A 15,464-nucleotide genomic window follows, 5' to 3' on the forward strand; every position below is an offset into this window, starting at 1 on the left:
GCTGGGTGTTAGGGTGTTGGGGTCCCCCAGAAGACAGGCTGTGGGATTGGAGTGCTCCATCATTTTCGTGAAAGGCGATGACCAGGTGGGACCAGGAGGAGTTAGGATGTGTTTGGAAGAACTGGATGAGGAATGAGTGAGAAAGAGGGAGAGGTCTGGGTGAGCAGAGGCCTCTGTCTCCCATGGAAAAGGCAGGAAGTGGGGTGGAATGAGAGCATCTACTCAACCCCCCGACAACCACTAATCTATTCCTCATTTATATAATTTTGCCATTTCAAGAATGTTGTAGTTATGGAATCAGAGTACATGCTTTTTTTCACTGAGGATTTTCACTCTGGATTCCTCTGTGTTGCTGTGCATGAATTGTCTGTTCCTTTTGATTGCAGCCTGGTCCTCCTGGGCATGCATGCAGCACAGCACATTCCCCTAGGGACAGACAGCTGAGTGGCTTCCAATTTTTGATATAGCTGCTATGAACATTCGAGTGCAGGGTTTTATGTGAATGAAAGTTTCGTTTCTCTGGGATTAGTGTCCAGGAGTGCAATTGTTGGCTGGTAGTTGCAATTTTAGTTTTTAAAAAACTGTCAAACTGCTTTCCAGAGTGGCTGTGCCATTTTGCATTCCCATCAGTGATGCAGGAGTGAGCCAGCCTCTCGAGTCCTTGGTAGCCAGTGGTATTGCCTCTCTTTTCTTTCTCTCTTTCTCTCTTTCTCTCTTTCTCTCTTTCTCTCTTTCTCTCTTTCTCTCTTTCTTTCTTCTCTTTTCTTTCTTTCTTTTTCTTTCTTTCTTTCTTTTTCTTTCTTTCTTTTCTTTCTTTTCTTTCTTTTTCTTTCCTTCTTTCCTTCCTTCTTTCTTTCCTTCCTTCCTCCCTCCCTCCCTCCCTCCCTCTCTTTCTCTATTTATTTATTTATTTATTTATTTATTGTGTTTTTTTTTTTTTTTGAGACGGAGTCTTGCTCTGTCGCCCAGGCTGGAGTGCGGTGGCCCGATCTCAGCTCACTGCAAGCTCCGCCTCCCGGGTTTACGCCATTCTCCTGCCTCAGCCTCCCGAGTAGCTGGGACTACAGGCGCCCGCCTCGTCGCCCGGCTAGTTTTTTGTATTTTTTAGTAGAGACGGGGTTTCACCGTGTAGACCAGGATGGTCTTGATCTCCTGATCTCGTGATCCGCCCGTCTCGGCCTCCCAAAGTGCTGGGATTACAGGCTTGAGCCACCGCGCCCGGCCTATTTATTTATTTTTTTGAGACAGAGTTTTGCTCTTGTCTCCCAGGCTGGAGTGCAATGGCGTGATATCGGCTCACTGCAATTTCTGCCTCCTGGGTTCAAGCGATTCTTCTGCCACAGTCTCCTGAGTAGCTGGGATTACAGGCACCTGCCACCACGCCTGGCTAATTTTTGTAGTTTTAGTAGAGACAGGGTTACGCCATGTTGGTCAGGCTGGTTTCAAACTCCTGACCTCAGGTGATCTGCCTGCCTCGGCCTCCCAAAGTGCTGGGATTACAGGCGTGAGCCACTGCGCCTGGCCTGTTTTCTATCTCAGCCTTTCTGATAGGTGTGCAGTGATAGCTCAGTTTTAATGTGCATTTCCCTAGTGGCTCACGATCTTGAACGTCTTCTCACGTGCTCAGTTGCCATGTCATGTGCATATCCTCCTTAGTGAAATCTTTGCCCATTATGCTTTTTTTTTTACTTTTGAAATTTGAAAATTGTTTAGGAGTGGTGAGAGGGAAGATTCTTGCCTTGTCTTCCTGAGAAGGCTTCAGGTTTCTCACCATTAGGCATCATGTTAGCTCCATGTCTTTTGTAGATGTTCTTTGATAGGTTTGAGGAAGTTCCTCTCTATTCCTAGTTTTCTTAGAGTTTTTGTTTTATCATGAATAGGTGTTGAATTTTGTTAAATGCTTTTCTGCATCAATTGATATGGTCATGTGATTTTTCTTCTTTAGCTTGTTAATATGGTAGATTACACTGATTGATATTTTTCACAGTTTTATTGAGATTACAATTAAATACCATATAATTCACTCATTTAAAGTATACAAATTCATACCTGTAATCCCAGGACTTTGGGAGGCTAAGGTGAGAGGATCATTTGAGCCCAGAAGTTTGAGACCAGCCTGGGCACCACAGCAAGACCCTGTCTCTACTGAAAATAAAAAATTAGCTGAGCGTGGTGGTGTGTGCCTGTGGTCCCAGCTACTTGGGAGCTGAAGTTGGAGGATCACTTGAGCCTGGGAGGACAAGACTACAGTGAGGCGTGATTGCACCACTGCACTCCAGCCTGGGCGACAGAGGGAGACCCTGTCTCAAAAAAATGTACAGTTTAATGGTTTTTTAAAGTATATTCACTGAGTTGTGTGACCATCACCATGATCAATTTTAGAGCATTTTCATGAACCCAACTGAAACTCCACGCTATTAGCATTTGTTGTTCATTTCCCTCCAACCTTATCCCCTCCCCTAGCCATAGGCAGCAACTAATTTATTTTATTTTATTTCCCTATGGATTTACCTGTTCTGAAGATTTTATGTATACATGGAGTCAGGCGATATGTGGCCTTTTGTGACTAGCTTCTTTCACTGAGCATGTTTCCAAAGGTTATCCATGTTTTAGCATGTGTCAGACACCATTCATTTTTATTGTCAAATAATCCACTGGGTGTATATACCACATTTTATTTATTTATTTAGTAATGGACATTTGGGTTATTTGCACTTCCTTCTTTTCTTCTTTCTTTCTCTCTTTTTTTTTTTTTTTGAGACGGAGTCTCGCTCTGTCACCCAGGCTGGAGTGCAGTGGCCGGATCTCAGCTCACTGCAAGCTCCGCCTCCCGGGTTCACGCCATTCTCCTGCCTCAGCCTCCCGAGTAGCTGGGACTACAGGCGCCCGCCACCTCGCCTGGCTAGTTTTTTGTATTTTTTAGTAGAGACGGGGTTTCACCGTGTTAGCCAGGATGGTCTCGATCTCCTGACCTTGTGATCCACCGGTCTCGGCCTCCCAAAGTGCTGGGATTACAGGCTTGAGCCACCACGCCCGGCCCTTTCTTTCTCCTCCCCTCCCCTCCCCTCCCCTCCCTCCCTCCCTCCCTCCCTCCTTCCTTCCTTCCTCTCTCTCTCTCTCTCTCTCTCTCTCTCTCTCTCTCTCTCCTTCTTTCTGTCTTTCTTTCTCTTTTTTTGAGACAGAGTCTTGCTCTGTCACCCAGGCTGGAATGCAGTGGCACAATTTCGGCTCACTCCAACCTCCACCTCCTGGATTTAAATGATTCTCCTGCCTCAAACTCCCAAGTAGCTGGGATTACAGGTGCCCACCACCATGCCTGACTAATTTTTGTATTTTTCGTAGAAACGAGGTTTCACCATGTTGGCCAGGCTGGTCTTGAACTCCTGACCTCAAGTGATCCCCCGTCTTGGTCTCCCAAAGCGCTGGGATTACAGGCATGAGCCACCGTGCAGGGCCGGGTTGTTTCCACTTTTAGGGTATTGTGAATAATGATCCTATTGTTATTGTACACATATTTGTGTGGACATACGTTTTCATTTCTCATGGGCATGTTCCTACACATGGAATTGCTAGGTCACATGGTAGCTCCATGTTCAACATTGATTGATTTTTTGAATACTGAACCAGGCTTGCATTCCTAGAACACACCCTACTTAGTTATGTGTGTAGTTCTTTTGATATATTACTGAATTCCCTTTGCTAATATTTTGTTAAAGATTTTTGCACCATATTCATGTGAGATATTGGCCTGTAATATTTTTTCTTTGTTCTGTATCTGATTTTGGTATCAGGGTAATATTGTCTTCATAAAACTCACTGAAGGTATACCTCATCTTCTGTTTCCTGGAAGAGATTGTATAGAATTGGTGTTAATTTAAATGTTTGGTGGAATTCTCTAGTAAAACCATCTGACCCTAGCAATTTCTTTTGTAAAAATTCAAATTTAATTTACTTAATAGAAATTATAGAGCTATTCAGATTACCTGTTTTATATTGGATGAGTTGTAGTAATTTGTGCTTTTTGAGGAATCGGACTAAGTTTTCCAACTTATGTATGTAACGTTGTAAAATGGCAATCTAATATACCATTATTATTCTTTGATGTCTTCAGGGTCTGTAGTGGTATTTCCTGTTTCATTCCTAATATTAATAACTTTCATTCCCTGTTTTTTCTTTGCCAGTCTTGCTAGAGGATTGCTAATTCTGTTGATATTTTCAAAGAAGCCACTCTTGGTTTCGTTGATTTTTTTCTACTGTTTTTGTTGATTTGCTTTCTCTGTCATTGATTTTTAATCTCAGCTTCATTATTTCTCACTTCTGCTTGCTTTGGGTTTATTTTCCTCTTCTTTTTCGAGGTTCTTGAGATGAGAGCTTATATTATTTTTTGAGACTTGCTCTCCTTTTGATACTAGCATTTATGCTGTCAACTTCCTCCCATCCCTGATTTCACTGTGTTCTGCCAATTGTGGTATGTTGTATTTTCACTTTCATTCAGTTCAGTATAATTCTGATTTCCCTTGAGACTTTCTTTTTGAATCCTGGATTATTTGGAAGTATGTTTAATTTCCAAGGGTGCAGATTTTCCTCCTCTCTTTCTGTTACTTATTTCTAATTTGATTGCATTGTGGCTACAGAGTACTCTGTATGATCTCAATTCTTTTCAGTTTGTTGAGGTTTGGTTCACGGTCCAAAGCATAGTCTATCTTGGTGTATGTTCTTCAGGTACTTTGTAAGAATATTCTGCTGTTGTTGGATGGAGTGTTCCACAAATATTGATTTTATTCTGTTGGTTGTGGGTGTTGTTCAGTTCTTCTAGATCTGCACTGATTTTCTGTCTAGTTCTATTAATTGCCGAGAGACAAATGTTTACGTCTGTAACTATAAAACTATAATATAAATGTGTCTTTCTCCTTTTAGTTCTATCAGTTTTTGCATTAGATATTTTGCGGATCTGTTGTATTGTGCATATGTGTTTAGGATTTCTATGTTTTCTTGGTAAAGTGACCGTTTCATCACTACAAGATGCCTCTCTCGGTGCCTGGTAATTTTCTTTGCCTTGAAGTCTAGCATATGTTATGTGAATATAACCTCTCCTACTTTCTTTGGATTGATGCTTGAATGATACATCTTTTTCCATCCTTTTACTTGCACCCTACCTATATTGTTATTTAATTTTATTTTTCAACTTTTATTTTAGATTCGGGGATGCATGTGCAGGTTGTTACAAAAGCATGTTGTGTGACACTGAGGTTTGGTGTACCACTGAACCTGTCACCCAGGTAGTGAGCACAGTACCCAATAAGTAGTTTTTCAAGGCTTGATCTCCACCTGTTCCCTGCTCCAGTAGTCCCCAGGGTCTGTTGTTCCCATCTTTATGTCCATGTGAACCCATATACTGTTATTTTAGAAGTAAATTTCTTACAGACCTTGCATAGTTGAGTCATATTTTTAAATTCACTCTGCCAATCCATCTTTTAGTTGGTGTATTCAGACCATTTACATTCAATGCATTTTTCTGATATATTAGAGCTATGGGTAACTTGAACATTTTTTTAGAATTCCATTTTGATTTATCTATAATGTTTCTTGGTGTATCTCTTTTATAGCTTTTTAAAGTCATTGCTCTAGGTATTAAAGTATATATACACGTTACTTGTCACAGTCTACTGATGCCATCATTTTATCAGTTTGAGTAAAATCAAGAAAACTTACCTCCTTTTACATCCTTTACCTCTCTCACTTGTTATAGAATTATCTTGATGATTTCATCTGCATACATTGATAAACACATCAAAGAGTGTTATAATTTTTGCTTCAAACATTCAACAGAATTTAGGAAAATCAAGAGGAGAGGGAAAATGTATTTACCTGTGTATAAATGTTATTCAATAGCGTGTTATCAACAGTTGATGACAGAATTACTTCTATTCTCTGAATGAAAACAGCACATGATGCATCTGTTAAGAATCTTGCTGGGACTGACCTTTTGTTTTTTTCCTTTGAGATGGAGTTTCACTTTTGTTGCCCAGGCTGGAATGCAATGGTACAGTCTTAACTCACTGCAGCCTCTGCCTCCTGGGTTCAAATGATTATCCTGCCTCAGCCTCCCAAGTAGCTAGGATTACAGGTGTCCTCCACCACGCCTGGCTAATTTTTGTATGTTTAGTAGGGGTGGGGTTTCACTATGTTGACTAGGCTGGTGACAAACTCCTGACCTCAGGTGATCCACCCATCTTGGCCTCCCAAAGTGCTGAGATTACAGGTGTGAGCCACCACACCCAGCCTGGACTTACTTTTATTTTATTTTATTTTATTTTATTATTATTTTTTGAGACAGGGTCTCACTCTGTCACCCAGGCTTGAGTGCAGTGGCGCAATCCTGATTCACGGAAGCCCCGACTTTCCTGGCTTAGTGGTTCTTCCACCTCAGCCTCCTGAGTAGCTGGGACTACAGGCACCACCATGCCTGGCTAAGTGTTTGTATTTTTAATAGAGATGGGATTTTGCTATGTTGCCCACGCTGGTCTCAAACTCCTGGGCTCAATCAATCTGCCTGCCTTGGCTTCCCAGAGTGCTGGGATTACAGGCGTGAACCACCACTCCTGTCCTTACTTATATTCTTTTACCTTCCTGATGTTCTAAAATGAATTCTTTCATTTTCCCTTTCTGTTTGGAGAACTTCATTTCGTCATTCTTTTAGGGTAGGTCTGCTGGCAATAAATTTTTAGTTTTCTTTAATCTAAAAACATCTTGATTTCTCTTTCACTGGATATAGGCTTCTGGCTTGACTGTTCCTTCCTCTCATTACATGAAAAATGTTATGCCACTTTCTTCTGGCCACCATGGTTCCTGTCATCTGAAATTGGTTTTTTCCGTGTAGGGACATTTTAATTTCTCTCTTTAGGACGTTTTTCTTTGCTTTTAGTTTTTAAAATTTTGCCTTCTATATGTGTTGGTGTGGATTTCTTTGGGGTTATCTTGTTTGGGGTTTGCTTAGCTTCTCAAATCTGTAGGTTGATGTCTTTTGCCACATTTAGGAAATTTTCAGCCATGACATCTTCAAATACTTTTTAAGCTACATACTCTTCATCATCTTCTTCTGGCAGTTGGATTACATGAAAGTTAGATCTTGTGTTACGGTCCCACAGGTCTCTGAGGCTGATAAACTGTTTTAGACTATATTTTCTCTATTGTTCAGATTGAGTAATTTCTGTTGTTCTATCTTCCACTTACTGATTCTTTTCTCTGTTCTCTCCATTTTACTGTTGAGTTCATTTTTGCATTTTAAATTTTGCTATTGTGTTTTTCAGTTTCATTTGGCTCTTATTTGCTGAGACTTTCTGTGTTTCATTTGTTTCAAATGTGTTTGTTATTGCTTGTTGAACCATTTTTATTTTGGCTGATTTAAAAATATTTTTTTCAGGCCAGGCGCGGTGGGTCAAGCCTGTAATCCCAGCACTTTGGGAGGCCGAGACGGGCGGATCACGAGGTCAGGAGATCGACACCATCCTGGCTAACACGGTGAAACCCCGTCTCTACTAAAAATACAAAAAACTAGCCGGGCGAGGTGGCGGGCGCCTGTAGTCCCAGCTACTCGGGAGGCTGAGGCAGGAGAACAGCGTAAACCCGGGAGGCGGAGCTTGCAGTGAGCTGAGATCCGGCCACTGCACTCCAGCCCTGGCGACAGAGTGAGACTCTGCCTCAAAAAAATAAATAAATAAATAAATAAAATAAAAAAATAAAAATAAAAATATTTTTTTCAGATAATTCTAACATCTCCATCATCTTGGTGTCATCGTCTATTTTCTTTCAAGTTGAGATTTTCCTGGTTATCACTATGATAGGTGGTTTTGAGTGAAACCTGCATATTTTGAGTATTACGTTACAAGACTCTAATCACCACTTAAACCTTCTGTTTAGTTGGCTTCCTTTGACACTGCTCCAGCAGAAGGGCCTGACGTTGCTGCCCGATAGGGTTAGAAGTTCAGGTTCCCCAAGATGGGGAAGGATTCCCCCTTATTGCTGGGTGGGTGTGGGACCTCTGCCTCTTACTAGGCCTCTGCTGATATCACCCTGGCTGCGTGGAATGGGACATCTCATTACTGCTCATTACTGACCTCTAGTGACACCGCTGGGGGGTGGCCTCATTACTGCTGAGCAGAAGTGAATGCCCTGACACCCCATTTGGCCTCCTCTGACACCATGTCAGCAAGGAAGGAGAGGGGTCCCTTTTACTTCAGGGCAGGGATGAAGTCCAGGCTCCTCACATGGTGGTCCCCACTTAAGCCATTGGGAGAGGAATGTGTAGGGAGGAGGTGGAACTCCCTAGCACCCAGCAACTAATGAATGTCCAAACTCCCTACTCAACCTTTTACGAAGCATCCCGGTGAGGACTAGGGGCCAGGCACAGTGTAATATCCTTTGGAGGATGCCCACTCAGCCTTCGCTCTCCTGAGTGGATATGGGTCTACAGTATTAGGCTGCAGTAGAACAGATATTGTCTAAAAGCTTTCTGTCTTGCTAGGCTACCTATTTCCTGGTCCTTTGGCTGGGGGCAGGCTTCTCTTGGGGCTTTTTGTTCTAAACGTCAGGTTTTTAGTTGTACTTAGCAGGAAGAACAGGGAAAAGTAGGTCTTCTCTGTCTTTCTGAAAACACCAGTCCTGAGCTGTGTATTTTTAGTGTTGGCAGATAGGACAGTATGTTTGCATGCCAGTTTGTGAGGTTCAGGATGGGGAGGGATGCAACAGTGCAGTCTGGCCGAGGGTGGGAGCAGGTGGGCTCCACTGTACCTGGCAGGGCTGTAGATAAGTATGTCCTTGAGAGGCTGGGCTTTTGTTCTCATTGCTTCTAGTTTTGCCAGCATGGCTATTCTGGGATGTTTTGCTCTTGGAGACATTCCTCACTGTCGCCCTACTGTGTTCTGAATCCCAGTGTCTGACTCCAGCTTGGGCTCTGGCTTGGGTTCAGCCAATAGGAGACTCTTCTGGGCGATTAGGGGATTAGGGAAGGGAGGATGCCCCGTTCTTCTTTGGGGTATCTCTTCTGGGGCTCCAGCTCCTTCTAGAAGTGCTCAGAGTAGCTTCTATTTCCTTCTTGGACCTTGGCTGATTCGGTCAGTAAAGGGAGCAAGGGGCAGAGGCAGCAGCTGGGAGTGAAAGGGGGATGGGTGTGTGAGGTTTAAGCAGGGAGTGAAGGACAGCAGGTGCGTATACTGCCTGGGGAGGTGTGGTGGGATTGCTGGGCAGTACTGGGGCCCACCTGGGGTTCCTCATATGATGTCATCTGCAGGCATAAGCAGCAAGGAAGGTTTTCTACAGCCATGTTCAGCGGCTGAGAAGGGTTGGGATTTGGCCATGGGTGGCAGACTCCAGGGGCCCATGGTCCCCACCTCCTGGTGTTCACACCCTGGTTTAGTCCTCTCCCTTTGAGTGTGGGCAGGCAGGACCCAGGACTGACCTCCAGCTGACAGAATACAGCAAAGTGGTGGATGTCCCCCGACACGTAATAGCCTATAAAACTCTGCCTCACTGCTGCTCACTCTCTAGATGCTCCTTGCTGCCTGAGAAGGCAAGCAGACGTACTGGAGGAGCCCACATGGTGAGGATGCAGGAGCCTGTTGGGGTGAAGGGGGCCTCTGAGGGGGCCTCCTGTAACAAAACACCATAAACTTCTTGTTGGCCCACAGCCAGCAAGAAGCTGCGTCCCTGAGTCCTGCAGCCACCAGGATGTGGATCCTGTCTGCACTGAGTGACCTTGGCAGCAGATTCTTCCCCATTGAGCTTCCAGATGAAATCACAGCCCAGTGGCCCCTTGAGATCCCAAGCAGACAACCCAGTTGAGCCACCCTGGCCTTGACCCACAGAAACTCTGAGATTATACACGTGCGCTTTTATACCTGTGTACTTTGTGGTGATTTGTTTTGCAGTAATAAAAAACTCGTTTATCAGGTAAGTTTGAGAGAATGATTTGGGGCAAGTAAGAGGAGGGTGTTTGCTGGACCACAGAGGTTCCACCGGGAAAGAGGGGAGTGAGGCCTTGGAGAAGGGACATGGACTGAAAGAGAGTGGACATTTGTTGTACTAAGGGTGGGTGGTATGTTCCTGTGTGAGTCCATTCATGCTGCTGTAACAAAACACCATAAACTGATGACTTATGCCACAAACATCATTTCTCACAGTTTGGGAGGCTGTGAAGTCTCAGGTCACAGCACCAGCAGATTCAGTGTCTGGGGAGGGCCCACCTTCTCCCCGTGTCCCCACACGGTGGAGAGAGGAGCCGAGGTCTCCCACGACTCTCAGAAGGGTCTGGAGAGCTCTACCCTCAGGGCCTCCCCAAATCCCAATCACTCCCTGACACCCCACCTCTGAATACCATCCCATTAGAGGGGAGGGTTTCAGGCTCTGAGTTTGTTGGAGGGCACATACAGTCAGTTTGTGACAATTCCAATGGCATGTTCTTCTAAAGAAGCTGGGTGTTTTAGGAGGGGCAGTGGCATCCTGGAATTGTCAATGGAGAGCAGGAGGACCCCCTCTGAAGTCTCAGCAGGACCAGCTCCATAATTTGTGGGGCCCTTTGTTCAAAAACCAGGGAAAATGCCATTAATGGTACTAAAATATAAAGTTTTCCCCTTTCTTCCATTCTCTCTCTCTCTTGGCTTGTCATGGTGCTTTTAAATTGGTATTTAATGTCATTATTCTAAATAAAAAAATTTAAATTTTAAATTGTTACTTTTACTAGTCATCTTTATATCGTGCCACATCAGTTTTAAATGCAAATACTGAAACATGTAGCTCGTGTGTGGAATTTGTGGAATCAGACTTTTTGGTAGCTGGTGTGTACATTTGTACTTTGTTCTTACCAGGCAGTGGAACCATTGTATAAAACAAATGCAACTGCTTTATCTCACTTTTATGATACAAGAACATTCTGCCGACAGGGCCTCCCTTCGGCTCACTGGTTTCTGAGTGATCACTCTCAGCATAAGTGGTTGGTTAAAGCAGGGAAATACCAACGGTGAGAAGGATAGATGGACTTCCTTGGTCGTTCAGGTTTCTTCGAATGTCATGTCTTTCTGTATTTGAAGTCAGTTCTGGCTCCACCAGGAAGTGTGCGTCTGGGGCTGTCAGTGCCCTGTCTTACTCAGTGGTAGACATGACACGCCTTGTACTTGCTTTGAGTCTCAGCAAACTCCTGTCATCCTGGGTCCACTGGAATTCTGTGCTCCTAGGGCATTGTGAAGGTGATTAGGACTGGCGATGCACTATTGTGCTAACTCCAACCCCAGCACGTGCCTCTGCATCTCAGTGCCAGAAATCCAACTCAGCCAAAGTGCACACTGAGTCCTGGCTTCAGGGCAACCCTGGACAGCAAACCAAGCGGCTGCAAGGCCAAAGGTCATTTCTGGTGCTGTAGGATGCTGGAAAAGGTAAAAAATAAAATGGTAAGTGGTTTGAAATATAAGCCCCAAAGTAGGACAGCATAACCTTACAAGTATGGGAATAGTTCTTACTCTTACGGTGGGTGTATTATATTCTCACCAGAAAAATATTAATTTGCTGAATGCAAAAAATGCAAAAATCACAGAAGAGACAAAACCAAAGGAAAAGGACCCCAGGGGTACCATCGCCGTCCAGAGGTAGCCGTGTTGTGGAGGGCGTGTCTTTTGGGCTTCTGTTCTATGTATGTAATTCATAAATATTTATTTCAATAAAAACATCACAGTGTACTACGTGCCTGATTCTTTCCACATCCTTAGCATTTCCCAATAGCAAGAACCATCCCTTAGATCATTTTTAATGTAGCACAGAATTTCATGCTGTGTACACATCACAATTTACCTAAGGAGCTCTCTGTTGCTGAACACTTAGGCCATTGCTAGTGTGTCCAGAGTTAGTTCCTTCTGGTGGGTTCTTGGGCTCGCTGACTTCAAGAATGATGCCGCAGACCTTCGCGGTGAGTGTTACAGCTCTTAAAGGTGGCACAGACCCAAAGAGTGAGCAGCAGCAAGATTCATCCTGAAGAGCGAAAGAAGGAAGCATCCGCAGCCTGGAACTGGAGCCCAGCGGGCTGCTGCAGCTGGCTGCGGGTGGGGGGTGGTCAGTTTTTATTCCTTATTTCTCCCTCCCCACATCCTGCTGATTGGTCCATTTTACAGAGTTCTGATTGGTCCGTTTTATTACCGAGTGCTGATTGGTCCATGTTCCAGAGTGCTGATTGGTGCATTTACAATCCTTTAGCCAGAAAAGTTCTCCAAGTCCCCGCTCCACCCAGGAAATCCAGCTTCACTTCTCGCTCCTGTGAGTTGCTCCTGCGTGGTTAGGACGCTGGAACTCTGGGAGCGCCTCCGTGGGAGCAGCATTCCTGCTGTGTGGACTTCCAGGGTGCAAACGTGAGTCCCAGTGTGCCTTTCATCACGAGTGACTTTTTCTGGCTGCCCTAGAGAGAAGACTGGCAGTGGAGCATGCATCTGGAGGGCAGAGACGGCAGGCGGTACCCTGGCGCGTCGGAGGTGGAGCTCCTGCAGACGTCCGTGCCCCCTGGGCTCGCTGAACTTGCAGCTGGCAAGCGCAGGCCTCCGCGGGGAGCCGGCGGGGTTGACCCCTCGCACTCCTGCCCCAGCGGGGCCGCTGGGCAGAGCTCCTGGGCTCCTGCAGGCCAGGAGTTTGCTTCATTCCTCACAAAGGGGAGGTGAGTTTAAAATAGTGCCATCTTGTAAATGTGGACTTCACAAAGATTGGGTTTCCGTGAGCATCGTTCCCCCACGTTTGTTGTAGGAAAAATTTCCAGAAATTTTCCAAGAATTTTTCCAGCGTTAGATCACTTTCCTGGCTTAGTTTTTGATGACTGATATTTGTAAAATATGATGAGCTTAATTTAGCTCCAAAAGATAATACAAATAGAAAAGAGAGTTTGTAGCATGAAGATTTAACACTTAATGTATTATTTAAGGTATTGCAGTTATTCTGCAGTGTTGGAAAGTGTCTCTTAGGACATGCTTTATTTCTATACATATAGCAGGTGAAACTGAGTAGTTTCATGTCAGAAAAGTCAGAATTTACATACAGGAAATTTAAAAATAATTTCAACATTTATTTTAGATTCAGGGGTTAAATGTGCAGGTTTGTTACCTGGATATGTTGTGTGATGCTGAGGTTTGGGGTACGACTGATCACCCGGGTAGTCAGCATGGTACCCCATAGTTAGTTTTCCACCCTCCCTCCTCCCGCCCCCGTGTGGTCCGTGTGTCCCCTGCTGCCTTCTTTATGTCCATATGCACCCGGGGGTTAGAGCCCACTTATCATGAGAATATGTGGTATTTGGTTTCCTGTTCCTGTGTTAACCGTTTGGATAATGGCCTCCAGCTACATCCATGTTGCTGCAAAAGACATGATTTCTTTCTTTAAGAGAAAATTTTGATACATCTTTAAATATTTACTTATGTAAAGACAATGAATGGATTTTACATGTCAATCCTTGCACTCCAAATCCATAATTTGCAGTTCACGCAGATGTCCTTGTAATGAGAAAAGCAGCATCCTATGAGTAGATGTCTCTGCCTGTCTTTAATGGGGGCGTATCGATTACATGGCAGATCTGAGGGCCCTCGTTCCCACAGCCAGAGCCCTGACCCCTGCAGTACTGATGGTCTCTCCAGCCTTTAACAAAGCACCGCAGAATTGCATGCGGGTGTGGTGCGTGCTGCTGCTGTGATCCTGCCCCCTCCAGGGGGAGCTCCCCAACGTGCGTGCTCATACTTTTACTGAGTGTTTCTGCTGACTTAGAGTCTATGCTGTCGTTTTGCAAATGGTGAAACTTCGAGTTGCTTTCTTTGGCAACGTGTTTTGAGGTTTCTCTGTGCTGATGCCTATAGATCTTGTTCATTCTTGTGAACTGCTTGCATAGAATTTCATTATGTGAACATGCCACCATTCATACATGTTCTCCTGTTGGCGGCTTTTCAGTTTCTGCTCCTCACCCCCCAGCATATACTATTAAAAACAGCCTGTAGTAAATGTTCTCTGTTATACACTGAATATATTTGTTTCTCCCAGATTCATATTGAATATTCTGAGAATTAACTTTCTCTGGTCCCATGTTGCAGGATCTTCCCCCAGCGAGAGGCTTGCCTTTTCCTTTGCTTTCAAGAGTGTTTTGTTGGGAAATGTCTAATATGGCCGGAAGGACTGCGTGGCCGTGTGCATGGGGGGGCAGACGAGGCAGCAGGATTGTTCCAGCCAGGATGTGAGCGATGGAAGGCTAATGTTCAGCTTCCAGTGAGACAAGAATCAGGAAAACCAGCCGAGCATATTTCCAAGTTCTTTGACCTCACTTCTTGCTTCGATGTACGGTGTACCAGGGGCAGACTGGGGCCCGTCATGAGCTCCACAGTCAGGAGGCCCTGGGCACCCAGGCAGGATTCCAGGTGGAGGAGAAGGGAGGGCGTGGAGAGGTGCTGACAGGTGCAGGAACGTGGGGGCAAGAGCTGGCAGGTGTGGTGGTCCAGTGAAGGGAGGGCTGAGGGTGCCCCGACCCCACAGCCTGCCCAGGGCACAGGGAGGGGGTGTTGGGATGGCACTGGCAACTACCTAGGCTGAGTGCGGAGATGCCAGAAGGTGCCACCCGTGTCCGCAGGCATGAGCCCTCACAAGTGAACAACACCTCCCATGTGGAGCTTCTCCCAGGAGGAGGAGCAACAGGGAACCGCAGCCTCAAGGGGCAGCTCTCAGCACCACGAGGAGAATGGCGTGTTGGCCCAGCCCACCCACGGTGAGGAATCTCGGGGGAAGGGCTCACTGGTGTGAATGTCTGAGTATGGAGGGCACAGGCTGTTGTCCACGTGCACCTAGGCGAGCCGCCGGAAACAGCACACTCCCGGACAGGTGTGGGGCCATGTCGCCTGGTGGCCATGTGTGGAGTATCCCAGCACTGTCATCTTAAGCTGAAGGTTACTGAAGGGTTTTATTACATTTTGCCTTTCTTGTTTCATGAAAACAGGCAGAAAATGAAAAACAAAACAAAACAGTATTCTTATTAGAGAGAAGATACGTAAGTCTTTGAACCTAGCATAGGTGGGAGTCTTAGGTATGTGGAAACCAGCAAACCCCTTAGCCTCAGTGAAGTCAAACCCATCTATTACGGGTTCAGTTGTGGAGAATGACCAGAGTGAAAGAACACTATGAGATGCTGCAAATAGATTGCTTCAGACTGTGTTGAAAAGGTAATTTGGGGCACTGAACTGGCCTATGTTTTAGCTCTCAGGGAATCATCCCCTTGCAGCCTGGTTTTCTGTCGTTTGTGCAGGGGAGAAGCAGGCAGAGGCTGCAGCCTGCCGTGTTCCCTTTTTCCTTTGGCTCCCAGGCAGCTCAGGTGCAATTTCTTGGGTCAGTTTCATCACCTGTGTACAAACTGGTAAGTCGGTATTTTCTTAAAATGATTAAAATCTGTATGAAACAAGGCAGGATAT

General features: G+C 45.1%; 1 protein-coding gene across 1 annotated transcript in view; it reads left to right on the forward strand.

Annotated features, from left to right (window-relative positions):
• OCA2 (OCA2 melanosomal transmembrane protein) overlaps window positions 1–15,464 on the forward strand; it is a 349,097-nt gene that overhangs the window by 5,657 nt on the left and 327,976 nt on the right. Inside the window, 1 exon segment of the mRNA XM_010355208.2 lies at window positions 12,441–12,688. Within this exon segment, the coding sequence (XP_010353510.2) occupies window positions 12,462–12,688 (227 nt within the window). The 5' untranslated portion in view covers window positions 12,441–12,461.

Source organism: Rhinopithecus roxellana, chromosome 5 (genome assembly GCF_007565055.1).
Source record: "Rhinopithecus roxellana isolate Shanxi Qingling chromosome 5, ASM756505v1, whole genome shotgun sequence".
Taxonomy (NCBI): Eukaryota; Metazoa; Chordata; class Mammalia; order Primates; family Cercopithecidae; genus Rhinopithecus; species Rhinopithecus roxellana.